General features: G+C 44.2%; 1 protein-coding gene and 1 long non-coding RNA gene across 3 annotated transcripts in view; one reads left to right on the forward strand and one right to left on the reverse strand.

Moving 5' to 3' along the window:
* Positions 1 to 9,445, reverse strand: part of LOC308472225 — a 72,633-nt gene extending 63,188 nt beyond the window's left edge. Inside the window, exon 1 of the long non-coding RNA XR_013983368.1 lies at positions 9,342 to 9,445. This is a non-coding gene — a long non-coding RNA (uncharacterized lncRNA). The remainder of the gene's footprint in view (positions 1 to 9,341) is intronic.
* Positions 9,446 to 9,826: 381 nt separating this feature from the next.
* CACNA2D3 (calcium voltage-gated channel auxiliary subunit alpha2delta 3) overlaps positions 9,827 to 15,763 on the forward strand; it is a 479,869-nt gene continuing 473,932 nt past the window's right edge. For both annotated transcript variants that reach the window (XM_080996726.1, XM_080996727.1), the window contains exons 1-2: positions 9,827 to 10,372; positions 11,049 to 11,130. In XM_080996726.1, coding sequence (XP_080852852.1) covers positions 10,263 to 10,372; positions 11,049 to 11,130 — 192 coding nt within the window. In that variant the 5' untranslated portion in view covers positions 9,827 to 10,262. The remainder of the gene's footprint in view (positions 10,373 to 11,048; positions 11,131 to 15,763) is intronic.

Here is a 15,763-nt window from a genome sequence, read left to right on the forward strand (position 1 = left end):
ATAACAGGTTTGGAATTGCCCAACAAAGATGTTAAATTATTTTTGTATGCCACAACTGCTGCTCGTATTTTGTTAGCTAAAAAGTGAAAAACCCAAGAATTACCCACAGTAGAAAAATGGCAGATGAAGATGATGGATTTTTCGGAGCTAGCCGACCTAACTGGAAGAGTCCGCGACCAGAAGGAGGAGGAATATCAGGAAGAATGGAATAAATTTAATGATTATTTAGTTAAATTTGTTAAGTTAAATTAACCCGAAATACCTTGCAGATACTTAATAGGCTTAGGATTTTGTTTATGTTAAGTGATGAATTAATATGTTTAATTATATAGGGTGAAGATTTAAGGATGTTAATGTTTAAGTTAAATTTCATAAAAATTGGGATTTGGAAAACCGTTAAAAGGACATGCAATGAAATTCAACTAAGGGGAAGCGAGGAAGTCACTTAACAAAGTTAATAACTGTAATTTTCAATAAGGCTATGATTTATGTTTGTTATGTTTGTTTGTCTTGTGTGTTTGTTTGTTTGTTTATAATATTGTGAAAACCAATAAAAAATTTTGGGGAAAAAATTAAGAGTTCTGGTTTAACACTTGCATGAGGTTTTGGAATATTGCCCTCCTCTGCTATTGAGACACATGGGTAGATCAAAACCATGGATATGGGGTGAAAAGCAGGTATCAGAAAGTTGGTTATTTTTGTTGATGCTTTACATCACACACATCTGAGTAGAGCTTGCTGTATGTAGCTGCCTGAAAATGAAGCACAATAAACATCCATGCCAGTTATTTAATTTTCGCTTGCTGTTTCCCCTGCTCCATATGCCCAGCCAAAATCTCCTTCCTAATTTCCTTCTTCAGGTGCTGTAATTGCACCTTTCCAAGCCAAGCATGTCACACAGCCATCCATTCATGTCATTCTTCCAGTGTTTGGAATACATGTTTGAAAATGTGGAAATAACATAAATTCCCAGGAATTCGAGGTGTAATATCTGTACCTGCCAACCAGGTATAAAGTGCAGGTAAGGTGAAACCGGCACACTTGCCACAAAAAGCCTCTAGAAAAAAACATATTGGGTGGAAAACCTATAGTGTATCCAGGGTGCAAAAACCTGATAATTAGGGTTTTCCCATTCCGTTAAGGTGACCTGTTGCCTTTTAAATGCATGGAGCTATGGACTAAATAGCCTAGGATCAATGGATAACCGTTCATCATTCTAGCGCCTGTTTATGCCTTTTCTTTTCTGCTCCCCGGTTGATTGCACTATTCCAAGAACACCAAATTATAGCAACAGTCTCCAAATCTCTGCTTGCTATCTGCCAGGCAGCTCTTTATGAGGTGTGTAATTTCAGGTAAGCTGTTGAGTTGCCAGTCAGATATTAAAGCGGGGATTTGACAATTTTGAGTGTGTATGTCAGAGATGTAGCTCACTATTTTATATGCTAGGTTCTGAAGTCGTGGCTTTTTGTGTGGTTGCTGCATTCAAGAAATAGACACTAACAACACAATCGGATCCATGTCTACTTGGAAGTTCAACTCAGATTAATTGGGCTTACTGCCAGGTAAACGGTAGAAGACGTTTGCCGTCTTTGTTGGTTGCACTGTCACTTTTCATGCAGCCAGGAGCTCATTCAGAATAACACGAAACAGAAAAACATCACCAAAAACCAATGAAATACCACCCCTGGCCAAAAATATAGACAAATGCACACAAGCAAAGTGGTTTATTAAGGTATGAAAATGGTACCTGTCATAGCCTCCACTGTAGGATGTTGATGCAAGCGTTCCTTGGACATGAATCATGAGGTGCTAGAAACCCCTTCTGCAGCTAATCATTAGGCACAGAAGATTACCCTTTGCCCACCAATAATGTTCATGCTTCCAGTTATTCTGCACCCCCTCTTTTCTGCTGGGGTGCTTCTACTACCTAGGTATAAACCCACTCTCTCACTGCTAGGTACAGCAAATGCAGATGGCTTTGGCTAAGGCAAGCTCCCAGGAGTACATGTTCCCTAGGTTGAGCAGTTATAGAAAAGAGAAACTGCAAAAGGAAACTCCGGGATTGCTTTGGGAAGGGGTGAGCCAAATAAGCTACTTGCAGGTAGAAATAAAGGTACTCAAGTTTAGGCTTGATTGACGGTGCAAAATATCTGCCTGCTTTGCATACCTGTCATACAGAGCAATGCTCTGTGGCTGTTGGGAGACTGTCTCTGTGCCTAACACACTTCCTTGTTGTTCAACTTTCTCTGATTTTCTTGTAAATTTTAAAATGCCTTGCTTTGCTTGTGACATTTTGGTCGGTGCCAATAAAGGCATTGCCCCATTGTGGGTTTTGGAGTTTTCACAATCTTGTACCTAGCAAAAGAGCTACTAACCCATGGATCTGCTTCTATTGACTGCCTAACTTTGTCTCAGATGCTCTATACATCTTAAAAGAACTAGCCTAGGACCCAGGACTCTGTTACAGAAATGCTGAGGCTTGAATCCTCGGACTAGAATTAGTTGCTACCTTTGCTGTGATTTTAAAAGCAACAGCAAATGAACAGAAAAAGGATATTTGGAAGTTTCCAAAGTAGCTGATGCATGACCAACAGAAAAGGCACAGGCTTAAGTATTGGAGGCAATTGCTGAAAAGATACAGATCAAACTCTCCTCTAAGAGCAAACTACATGTTTTTTTAAAAAATAATTTAACCTGGCCACTTTAACCTACTTGTAGAAAAAGCAGCCATAAAGAGCAACTCCAAATGTATTGAAAATCTGGCTCACTTGCTTCCTCCCCTCCTTCTGCCCTTGAAAATCAAGTAGCACCTCTGGGGGCAAACAGCAGCCAGGCAGAGGGCGATTTTTTAAAGCAGAAAAATAGATTTGTGCTAATATTTGGTTCAGAAGCATATTCCACAGTCTGGGCTCCAATAGCTTTTTCTCCCAAGCAAAAGTGGCCAGGCTAAGTTTGTTTATTTAAATACATGACTAAAGTCATGTGCGGTTTAGCCCTCAAATCGAGTGACTGGAATTTTACCCCCCCCTCAAGTCGTTTGATGCACCCTCCAAGGGTAAAAGGTAAAGGGACCCCTGACCGTTAAGTCCAGTTGCAGATGACTCTGGGGTTGCAGTGCTCATCTCGCTTTATAGGCCGAGGGAGCCGGCGTTTGTCCACAGACAGCTTCCAGGTCATGTGGCCAGCATGACAAAGCTGCTTCTGGCAGAACCAGAGCAGTGCACGGAAACACCGTTTACCTTCCCACCGGAGTGGTACCTATTTATCTACTTGCACTTTGAGGTGCTTTCGAACTGCTAGGTTGGCAGGAGCAGGGACCAAGCAATGGGAGCTCACCCTGTCGTGGGGATTTGAACTGCCGACCTTCTGATCATAGCAATATCAGAGGGAAGTCAGTTGCTATTCTCGTTCCTGTGACTCTAAGAATGTAGGGAGACATATTAGTACCGCATGAAACCTGCTCCTTGAAAAGTCTCAGATAGGACTGTTCATGTATCCACCCACAACTGTGCCTTCTTTCAACCCACAACTGTGGCTTTATTTTCACCAGGGTATTGATGGAGGCAAACTCGTTGTTTCATATGATCTCAGCTAAGTATCTTCATTGGAGCATATTGCTTTGCTGCTCCTGCCAGCCAGAAGGAGGTGCAAGCGTACCAGCCTTCTCATTAAGGTTGGCAAGGAGGGAGGGGCCATTTCCCTCCCTGAGAGTGATGCTATTTTGACCTCTTATATGTTAATTTGGTAAGCCCAACTCTTTTAAGCAAATCCACCATACTTCAAACTCTGTGGGATTATTTTTATGCCTATAATATATGAATATATTTCATTCTAAAATGAAAGGCGAGGAAAGTAATGTAAAAAAGAGATATGCAGAGTATGAAATTTAAGGCACAGCTTCAGGAAAAACACGTCTGCGCAAATGTGAAGCATGATCTGAACCAGAGTAAGAAGAGCAGGAAACAAAAATAGGACAGCAGGAGGAATCCAACCCTAAAAGTAGTGTTTGAGGACATCTTCGGCACAATCCTACTCAAGTTTATTTAAAAAAATAATAATAAGCCATTGCATTCAATGGGCTTGCTCTCAGTTAAGGGTGCTTAGAATTTCAGCCTTACAATACAAACAGACTCTGTTGTTACAAAAGAATGGGTGAAGATTCCATGAAAACCATGGGCCATAGCTCAGTGGTAAACATCTGATTTGCATGCAGAAAGTTTAATCTCTGGCATCTTCAGGTGAGGCTTGGAGAAACCCTAGAGAACTGCCATCAGTCAACATAGACAAAGCTGAGCTAGATGGACTAGTGATCTGACTTGGTACAAGGCAGCTTCCAATGCATGCTAAACAAATTCCTCACATTCTTTAAGTTTGCAGAAGCATATTTCACATCCAGACTCTATTTGATGAAGGGCACTGTGACTCTCCTGATTTTATAGGCTTAGGCCACATTGGTGCCATGTCTCTCTCCCACCCATGGTTTGCATCCATTCATTGCTTTATGACTTGAATATATGGGAATTGGAATGATGATGGTAGGGGATGAAGGTGGAGGATCCCCGGTCTTTCCTTGTGTGTTACATTGCATAACTTACGTATTCTATAGCTTACCAACATGGCTGCATTTGCTTTGTATACTACCTTTAATTGTTCTGCAATTCTGCATTAATGCAGATCCATTCCTTAAAAACAACAACTCTGCACCACTATAACAGAGGAATCCTGTTGAGTTTAATAGTGCTGTTAACTCCCATGCTTTTGATATGTTGCTTCTTCTAATGATATGCAAAATAACATTTTTCTTGTTGCTACAGCATCACATTGCTGGCTTGTGTTCAGTTTGTGTTCCACTATAAATCACATCTCCTTCGCAGCAGTGATTTTTCTCTAGCCAATTATCTCCCACTTTGTATGTGTGTGTTTGAATTCTTTCCTAGATTTCCCACTGTTGAATGTTAGTGGCATTTCTTTCTGTTCTCCTAAGCATTTAAAGGCTTTCAAATATTTTATGATCTTAAAGATGCAGAACTATACTCTCACTCAAATCCCTTATTAAAATATTGAACAGCAGTACCAGACTGAGGATGGGATACAAAGTATGTCATTCACATAAAATCAGAACTGTAAGTCAGGATTCAAATCCTCAAAGGGACCAGGAGCTGGGGACAGGGTGTAGCTCAGCACATGGTTTGTATGCAAAAGGCCCCAGGTTCAATGCTTGGCATCTACAGATAGACCTGGAAGACAGGTCTTCTGTCTTGGGGTTGTGGTGGATGGAAACCTGGAGCTCAGCAGCTGTGCAATATAGACAATAGTTCCTGTGGCCAAAGAACTGCAGGAAAAGACTAGCCAGACCAGCAAGGAAATCTTTTCATAACAATAGGCCAGAGCGGGTCATGTAACACTCCCTGATCCCTGCACAATTGTCTAGCTAATGCTTATTCATTGAGCAGCAAGGTGACTTTGCTGTAGTTTCCCATAATAGACCACCCACACCCTTCTTCAAGTCTGCTAGTTTCTCCCCTACTTTTGATTAGAGACATTTTAATGATTGATCCATTGCACTAAAATGAAGCCGTACATACTTTTCCTAAAGAGCACCAGAAACCAATACTCATCTAAACTTTCATGGCAAATCCAAGAGACAACATTGCACCACCTTTCTGAACAGTTTGATCCAGTGTGTAACTATTCCTGTGTAGGAAGTTCTCCTAACTTTGCCAACCTGGTGCCCCAGCTTATGGAGGTAGTAGCCCAAACCACATGGAGGACACCAGGTTGATCCAGATTCTAGATCAACCTTCCTGTAGTTTAAACACATTGGGTTGGATCTAAAGATTCCCTTCCTCCAATGAAAATAGTCCTTCTATCAAAGGAAGACCCCTTCCATTGGAGGATGCTTTGCCTATCTGAGTGAAGGAACCTTCCGAACCTCTTCTATATTTGACAGGCTTTCAGTTTGGCATAATTTCATTAACAGTTAGAAGAAGAAGAGTTCAGATTTGATATCCCGCTTTATCACTACCCTAAGGAGTCTCAAAGCAGCTAACAATCTCCTTTTCTCTTCTTCCCCCACAACAAATACTCTGTGAGGTGAGTGAGGCTGAGAGACTTCAGAGAAGTGTGACTAGCCCAAGGTCACCCAGCAGCTGCATGTGGAGGAGCGGGGACGCGAACCCGGTTCACCAAATCACGAGTCCACCACTCTTAACCACTACACCACACTGGCTTCTTACAGACTTTGAAACAATTTTGCCTTAAGTCTAGATCTAACCCATGATTATTATATATTAAAAATGTTATTTCCATGGTTGTAGAATTTAAATCATGCAAGTTGTCCAATGTTTCTTTTCACTCTGTTGATACATCAATATGTAAATCCTCTGAAAAACCTTCAATATGTCAATTTACGTGGCCACCAAACATTATGGCTTTAGAAACTCTGTGATATAATGTTTCAGTTTTGATGTTACTAATGGTATCACAGGTTTGAGAGGCATAATGTTGGCTGCTATGGTCCATGGCTAGATGAAGCATCTTGCTATGAAGCAAGTGTTGCTATGAATGGTGTTCCATGCACCAGAAGCGGTTTAGTAATGCTGGCCACATGAACTGAAAAAGCTGTCTGTGGCAGGGGGTTGGACTGGATGAGCCTCATGGTCTATTTCAACTCTACTATTCTACGATTCTATAAATTGTGGGAACAACAGCCAGTTTGCATTGCTTCTAAGATACACGCACATAAAGAATTGTTGGAGTACTTCACTCTGGCTGTACTAGATAGGTCACACAGAAACACAAGAATCTGCCTTATACTGAGCCAGACCACTGCTCCACCTACTTCAGTACTGTCTGTGTGGGATGTATTATTGCCAGAGCAGTCAAGTACATCATTTTCCTGTTGCGTAGAATGGACACATAGGGGAATGTGGTTCCAGACAGGGAGGACTTCCTGTCATACCTGCTCTGGAGCTTCCTCCCCGTGTGTGTGACCAGGTAGGTGGCCGTGAACCTAGTTGACCAGATAAAAGGGCTGGCTAAACGACCATCTCTCTCTTGGACTCTTACTCTCTTACTCTTGGACTCTTGCTCTCCTGGCTCTTAGCCAGTGCATGGCTCAACCTTCACATAGGATGGAGGCCACAAGCAGAAAATCTGAGATAGCTCGGACTTCTTTTCACTGTAACCACAAAATAAAGCCTGCCTTCAGATTACTGCTGTGAACTGAATGTGAACAAAACTTTATTCTTACTTTTAAAGAAGTCTGTGTTGTGTTGTTATTATTTTAAGAGGGAAATAAAGGGGAAATTTACCAGGAACAATCCAGACTGGACAATCCAGTCTGGATTGCTTAATTAAAGGGTTCTAATGAATCTTCAACTTGCTTCCAATAAGTTGCAAAGGGAATGTACGCTGCTGTTTACTCACTAGCGTGAGTGAGGAGGGGTAATATAAAAACCTTCCATAACATTCCCCCCGTCTGCACTGACTGGCAGTGGCCCTCTGGGGTTTCAGATTAGAGACTCTCTTACCGCACCAGGAGGTGTCAGGGATGAAGTCTGGAACCCCCTGTGATGCAAAGCAGATGCTCTACTGCGGAGTTACAGTCCTTCCCCTCGATGCCCAGGTGTGTGTATTTATGAACACCTGGCTGTTTAAATGGAAGCACAATTTGGCTATATGGCTACCCAGTCACACATTATTATTTTTTTACAGTTTGCCAGCTGATAGTGACATGGCTGATGACATGGCTCAAGGAAAAGCAGCATGGATTTATACATGCAGAAATGTTGATGATCCTGCTCCACAAATAAACATTAGGTTGCTGCTGCTGCAGCAGCAGCTGCTGCTGCTTTACCCAAGTTCAAGCATAAAAATGAAAACAGGGGACTTGTTTCCATGAGATGAAATAATCAGTACATACTGTTGAATCCTATAGGCCCAGCTTGATTGATAAAGGTAAGGTTGGCAGAAACCTTTTGTTTCTCTCGAGGCAAAATCTCTTATTTAGAAAGACCGTAGCAGGCAGTATATCACATTGTAAGCATGCTGGAAAGCAGGAGGGCTCATTGGTAGTTAAAAGGATTCAGGCCACAGTCTCATAATAGCTCAAATTTGCATATGCTAATTTATATGTATAGATGACTCTGGGAAATTAAGGAGGTGGGTGGCCGAGGTCTCACTAGTGCCTCACTTTGCAGAGTGCTCAGCTGTCTTATAAGCAGTTTCCTTTCTTTTAAAGTTTTCTAAAAAGTGGGGGGAATGTGTGTGTGTGAGAACCTAGACTTGTCACAGGGGCTTGGTACTCCTAACATCCCTGGTGGAGAAGGTGGGATTCTGAACAGAGTTCAAAAGTTATTAAGAAAGTTAGGCGTGTGGGTGCCTTGGATACTGCATCCTCAAACAGGAGTGCACAGTCACTGTCACCTTACAGAGAGAGAGAGAGAGAAAGAGAGAGAGAGCTCCAGCTCCTGTACATTTCCCCTCTCTCCTGTAATACAATACTAGGATGACTCAGCTCACCTTTAATTCTTAGGATGCTTATTTCACAATCAGGTGGGCAACTGTTTATTCTTTACTTCTGATGCACTGAAGGTAAGAGTTATCAGGTGGAGGGGTGTGTGGAAAGGTTAAGGAGACCAGTTTAGCCCCCCTCCCCTAAGTAACTGAAAATAGCATCTTTTGCTTCCTTAGCGCCTCTCTCTCTCTCTCTCTCTCTCTCTCTCTCTCTCTCTCACACACACACACACACACACACATCTTGGCTTCAGTTGTACCACTAGCTCGCGATCCTGCCCCTCACCCCTTACCAAGGGGATTCCTCCACAAGGCCAGATTAATAATTTATTCCCCGGCTCCAGCAGTCACTTAGGCTCGCATTGATTTCCTTGTGCTGCATTTCCTCCCGTTCATCGGATCCTCCCCCCCCCCCCGCGCTTCACCCACCCGGGTTCACCCATCTCTCGGATCTTGCCTCGCCGCAGCCGAGAGCGCGAGGGAGCCTCCGCCGAGCACACCATGCTTGCCGGCGGCCCGCGCGGCGACGCGCTTCGCGGGGAGCTCCGGAGGCCCTTCCGCCCGCGCGGACTGCTGACCTGAAGGGCCGAGGGGGCGCCCGCAGGTTGGCTCCTCGTCAGCGCGATGCAGGAGGGCAGAGCGGCAGGGAGCGACCTTGCGCGCCTTCCTCGCCGCCGCCGCCCTCCCTCCTCCCGCTCCTCCCTCCCGCGCTGCGCCTTGGAAGTGCCGCGGGTGGAAGAGGTGAAGCGATCCCCTCAGCCCTTCATCGCCGGGGCCGCGTTAACCGGGGCTTGTCACGCAGGAGCGCGCTGCCTGAAACTGACCAGGTCTCTTCCTCCGGCGGCGGCGGCGGCGGAGGGGCTGCGGTTCTGGCTGCGGCACCTTTCCCTCCGGCTCCCCGCTGCCGCTGATCCCAACGCGGATCGTCCTGCCTTCCGTCCTGCACTTTTTCCTGCGGACTTGCTCCTCTTCTGCCGCCTTGGAGACACTTTCGGCCCTGGCTCGCTCCTCTTCTTCTTCTTCTTCCTCCTCCTGCTGCTCCTCCCTCCCCCTGCGATGCCTGCCTGACGGCGTGCACCATCTCCTTAAAAGGCGGCCGACGCCGCGCCGCTCTCCACCAGGGTATATTAGCAGCGCGGACTTGATTTGGGACGAAGGCTGCGCTGGAGCTGCGCAGCGCTGAATGAACGCAGAGAGAGGGAGGCGGGCGAGAGGGAGAGGGAGGCGCGCGTACACACGTCGCCCAAAAGGGGACGGAGGGAGGGACCTCTTTGCGTTTCCCTGGGCAAAGTGAGCCGCGCTTCGGCCGCCGAGCTCCTCCCCACCTGACCCTCGACGACAGCGAGTGAGCTCCTTCCCGCCCAAACCTGCCGGGCTCTGCACTTCAAGGCGCCGGCGGGAGCAGCCACGAGGTCACTCGCGGAAGTAACTCCGGCGCGCCGCCGACTGCGGAGCGGAGTTGTGGTTGCCCAGCAGCGTGGCAAGCCCGTGGGGCGGGTTGCCGAGGACACCCCACTTTTCGGGGACCAGCCGGGAGAGCCCGACCCGCCTCAGGATCTGGAGCGAAGCCAGCCAGCCAGCCAGCCGCCCCGCTCGCGGAGCTGAGGAGAAGAGGATGGCGCCGTGACTCCGCGCCCCGCCGCGCCCCGGCTCCGCGCCCGCCCGCCCGCTCGCTTTTCCCTCGCCGCCGCCGCCGCGCAAGCCGAGAGCAGCGTCGCTGGGAAGGCACGCCGAGGACCGACACCATGCCCGGGCTCGGGAGGGCTTCCGCGGGGCTCCTCGCCCTCTTCTGGGCAGGTGTTTGCCTCAGCCTGGTGGCCGTGGCCGGCTCGGAGCAGCAGATCCCCTTGGCTGTGTAAGTGTCGCAGGGAGAGCGGGGTGGCCGAAATGGGTTGGCATGGATGGCTCCTTGTCTCTCCCCCACCCCGAAACATCTTCCTGCCGTTTTGATTTGGGGCTGCGGGAAACGGAGCTTTATTTCTTATTATTTCCCAAATTTCCCTCCGCGGGGGAACTTTGGGCCGGCAACTGGCCGGACACGCTCGACTCGCTCCTCGCCCGCAGTCCCGCTTCAGCCGAGGCGCTCAGGGACAAGCGAATAAACACAAATACGGAGCTCTTGACAAACGCCGCCGACGCCGCTGCTGCTGCAGAGCGAGGTTTTGTTTTGATAAAGTTTCATCTCCGGCAAGTTTGACGAAAGAGGCCTCCCCACTCCCCTCGCCTTGCCTAGTGGAATAGCTCAACGGGGAGGGGGGTTCAAACTGAGAAAGTGCACCCTTCCTGCTTTGAAATAACAAATAGTTTTGTGGCACCTGGAAGACTAAGCTAATTCTTGTGGCTGTGAGCTTCTGTGGACCACAGTCCGCTTCCCCCGAGGCGCGCACTGTAGTCCTGAGCTGCAGGTATATATGTGAGTTGCAGCTCAGATTTTGAGTGGAGTGGTGGTGATGTTGTTGTTGTTGTTGTTAACTGTCATGCATTACTACATTTGCCTCTGTTCCGCATTTTAATTCTTTCTCTCTTTGCAGTGTGAAACTCTGGGCCTCTGCATTTGGTGGGGAGATCAGATCCATCGCAGCGAAATACTCAGGTTCCCAACTTCTGCAGAAGGTAAGGATCGCTTCAGGTGTACGCACCGGAGTGATGGATTTAGTGCTGAAAATGGAATCCGGTTTGGTACCCTGAAGAGACAGGAACGACATCTTTCAGTCAGAGGAGATTCTCCGCTCCTCCCCTCCCTCCACACTTTTAACTGCCTGCTGTCTTTTTACACACTGCAGAGACTATAGACTTCGCTGTTCACTGGTTATTTTTAGATTACTCTCCCTTTCTTAAACGGAGCCCACCCAGATGACTTTGTCTCTCTGTGGTGGAGCTATTTAGATTTAGAAGTGTGCCTGGCTTTTGTTTTGCTTCCTAGGTGGGGATTATGATGTTAGCAGCAGTTTTTCTGTGTAAACACACATGCACAAACGCACACACACGCGCACGCACACACAGACACACACACACAGTTCATTCAAGAGGTACAAAAACCGGGCAAATTTTATTTTGCTCTCTCTGGCTGTACTTCGTTGCAATGGGTGGGGGGTGGGGGACCCGAAGGCTTGACTATTGTTTGTCATCTCTGCAGTTTTTACAATCCTATTATTCCTCCAATCATCTCAGGCCAGTGCTGGGATGTATTACATCATTACAGATAAGGAGAATGAATGTGGTTATCTTCCTGCTCAGCTGCACAGCTGGGTAATAAGCTTGTGAAGTAGTGCAAAAACTTGAGAAATTGGGCTAAGTCTCCATAATTCTGGAGAGTAATGAGAATGGAGAATAGATTATTAGACCTTTTATAGATTATTAGAGCTTGCATCTGGTCTCATTTAAACATGCAACCTTATATTAAAATCCTGCTTTCAGATAACCTGTGTTTAAATATAGCTGTTGATGAATTAAAAATAAATGAGAAATCCAGGCCGGTGGTAAGTTGAAAAAGGGCTCCGGGGTTGCAGTTCCGCATGATTTGAAGACATGAGCTTTCAAAGTGAAATTCAGCTACCCAGATGCAATTTTTAGAGCTTGGATTGAAATGATTCAATGGACCAAGTTAAACTTTAAATAGATTTTTTTAATAAAAAACCCAAATAAATAAGATTTTGCTCCGCACGAAGAATGTGCTGTGTATTTTGCATGGTAAGGGTTAGTGCCGTTCAAATCAGTGAATTGAAACAGTTTGCTATTGATAAGACTGTCCTTGCTCCTGTGTTGCGTTGGTAAGGCAAAGAAACTTTTATGCTTCACTAATTACCGTTAGTGCAGTAAACCTAATGGCTGTTAAAGAAACATAACAACTGAGCAGAAAATACTCTTCCTCTCAATGTTACTTAGTATTTGAAAATGGAGATTTTAAAAAAGTATAACAGTTATGGCAGAACACAGTTCTGGGCCTGAAGTCATTTGAAATATTTCCAAATTATTTAAGCTTTTTTATACACTAAAGTGGAATACTCAGCATTTATTAAATAATGCTTCCTTCACTGACAGAATTTTTCTGTGGATACTGTGTAAAAACACCCCTTCCAGTTTTTTGGTTTTTTTTTAAAGGGATGATATGGGTAAATGCCTAAAAACAGCATATACTGGCTTCCTAATCTTCTTAAAATGTACTTTTAAAAAAGAGTTATTATCCAAGATATACAGTCCTTAATTTTGGAAACCCCTTTGGCTCAGAATCCTTGTATAAAACGTGGTCTCTTGCCATTTTCCAAAAGTTGCATAGAAAAATAAGGACATAAGAGTTCTGAAATGGTATTCTTTGTAATAACTCCTCATCTGCTTATGGTAGATTATTCTGAAATAAAGAATATTATCTAAAGTAGTAGGATACCTTCCTATTGGTTGCTATACTGCAGTGTAAATAATCGGAAGCTACCACAATGCTCATTTTACATTCTCTTCATCATCTCTCAATTGCACTGGCAGTACTGTGTTCCTCTGTCTGCATCTTGATAATTGTGTATTTAATTCCCATCTGGCGGGTTGTTGTTTTTTTAAAAAATAAATATATTGTGTTTTGGTTTGAAATACCATAACTAAATGAAACAGGAAACACCAATGCTGATAGGATGGGCACTTCGAGCTGTACTACTGCTAATGTCTTTAAGCTGTCCTAGCATTTGGGTGGCATTATTATTATTATTATTAGGATTCTTAGTGTATTTTAAATTTTGACTTGGCGTCTGTATTGTAAGCTATGCATTTCTCTGTAGAACTGGAGCTTCAGGATTGTGTTTCAAATATTTGTCTTTGCAATAGCTTATATTTTTAACATTGTTGAGACAAAGGCATACCTGGTGTTTTCATTTTCAGATGTGTCAAAGTTGTGGGGGAGGGGGGACAGTTCAAGGCATAAACAATAATATTTAGTCCACTGGAACAGTAGTAATCCAGACAGTTAGCTAGATGACATCATTGCACCATCCCAGATGTGAAACCCCTTCCTAGTGTCTGGCTGTGAAGAATAATCCATTTGGATGTTGAGATAGTAGTGAATTAACCCAAATGCTACTGGCTTTCATCTCACCTCCCAACTGCCTATTGTTGTGTCTCTATGAGTAAAAAGATACTGATGATGAGAGTAGAAACAGTGAAATTCTAACATAAGTCACACTCAAGTGCCATTGGAAGACAAAAATTAGTAAGGTGACACCCGTGGACATGCAGTAAGATTCTCATGGTAACAAAGTATTAATCAAAGTGCCGCATAAGTGTACAAGTAGTATCGTGAATGGTGTTTTTGTTTTTGTGTTCCATTTGCAAAAAGACAGAAAAGGGGCTCTGCGGGATCAAAATTTAGTTTGCTTTTAATCCCAGGTATCCTGTTTCATACTTGGTTTCACTGGATAATTTGCATTTAATTTTGGATGGAAGGATAATAGAATATTTCCCAAGGCAAAGCAAAGGAATCAGTTACAGTGGACAGTGACATGAGCCATTACTCTGCAGTACTGCAGCCACCAAATGCACTAGAGTAGAAGCATTGTAGAGTGTACACATGCTATGGGCACCTTATTTAGTAGCCTGGAGCAGCGTGCATAGGAAACCCGCACCTGCCTTTTGGACCGATGTTACAATGCAAGACGTAGCTCTTCAAACCTTGACATACCTGTTTGGAAAGAAGTCCCATTGGGTCACTAGATTTGACTTCTGCTTCACAGTACTTAAAATCAAAGCCTAAGCTGAATTACAAAGATGCAGGACTCTGGATTGGTGCCGCAAGCCCAGTTCATTCCAGTGAAGCCTGTGATGATGATGCACTTGTTTTGGACAGGGCTGTTCTGTTCTGCACTCTGCATTGTGTTCTCTGTGTGGCCTAAATATGGTGTTGTTACCCTCCCAGCCAATGCAAGGGTCATTTAATTTTTGTTCCTCTGTGCCTTTCGATGAAATCTTAACGTATTCATAATCTCATTCTTTTCAGTAATAATTCAAGAGAGTCTGCTTCCAGACAAATAAGGATATTTCCCCTTACAGGATGAATAGTTGGTTTGAGTCTCTATCATTTACCTTTAAGGGAAACGGAGCTGTTCTTCCTGCAGTATAGTAAATGGGAGGGGGGGAAACCACAACACTGTTTCTTTGATATGGCTGATCTTCCCAGTTCCTATGCTGGTTGTCATGTAAATTTTGCACTGTAAAGGAAATTGTCTGTATGCTTCTGTAGCGGGAGGCATATTCTTCACTTCATTAGCAAACACTGGGGTGGGGGGCATGGTGGTAAACTTGGATTTAGCTCCAAATATATCCAACTTGCCCATTTGTAATGAAGTTTAGAGGAGGGGTTTGAATGGTCATGATTTTATCTGCACCTTGGAAAAGTGTTCCTTTTCATTTTCTAGGCTGGCATACTGTAAACAACCATATTTGCCAAATATCACACATAATTCACCGAATACACCCATTCATTGCAGTTGTGCTTACGCTGGTGAAGTTCCTGTACTTTTTGTGGTTGCAGATTATTTGAATGACAATAAAAGCCTAGTACAATACTTCACTATAAAAGGTGGCATTTTTACATCCCAGATTAAAGGCAGGGTTTAAAGGCGTGAGACCATGTTTTCTTCTACGGTGGGACCTGCTGAATCTTGAAATCTGTTTGCGTTCTAAAGTTTTATCATTGTTAAAGTTATCCATTAACAATAGTTGCTCTTGTTAGATATAGTAAGCTATAGTGTACCTATAGCAATTGTTCACAGAGATACACATTTCTGCCTTTAACTTAAAGAACAATGTAAATGGAATGAGAACACCCAAAATTTCTTTAATTATGCAGCCTATTTCCTGAGATGTTAATTGTAGAGGTTTACACACATGCATGTCCTAATGGAATTTCTTGGGCTTGAATTAGAAACTCCCCCTTATTTTTTTTATTAATTTTTATTATCTGTAGTATAAGCATAGGCAATACCTTTAATAAAATGACTCACTATTTAAAGAACAATATATTCTGCTCCTTTTCATACTATGGAGCTTATACTTTAACAGCACCGTTCATTAATAATTTGCATCAGGGACTTTTCATTTCTGATTGCACACGGAAGAGATATATGCTTTTCTGTGGTCTTTTCAGGTCTTCCTTAAGTATGGTGTTCGCTTAAACCTAGGTCTGCACTGCAGGTATCTGTCTGGTGCAGGCGTTGGCTTACATTGCTGACAATGCATTTGCTCTTGGTTATCTGATACGTCCAGG

Source organism: Podarcis pityusensis (genome assembly GCF_964106645.2).
Source record: "Podarcis pityusensis genome assembly, chromosome: 2".
NCBI classification, from domain to species: Eukaryota; Metazoa; Chordata; class Lepidosauria; order Squamata; family Lacertidae; genus Podarcis; species Podarcis pityusensis.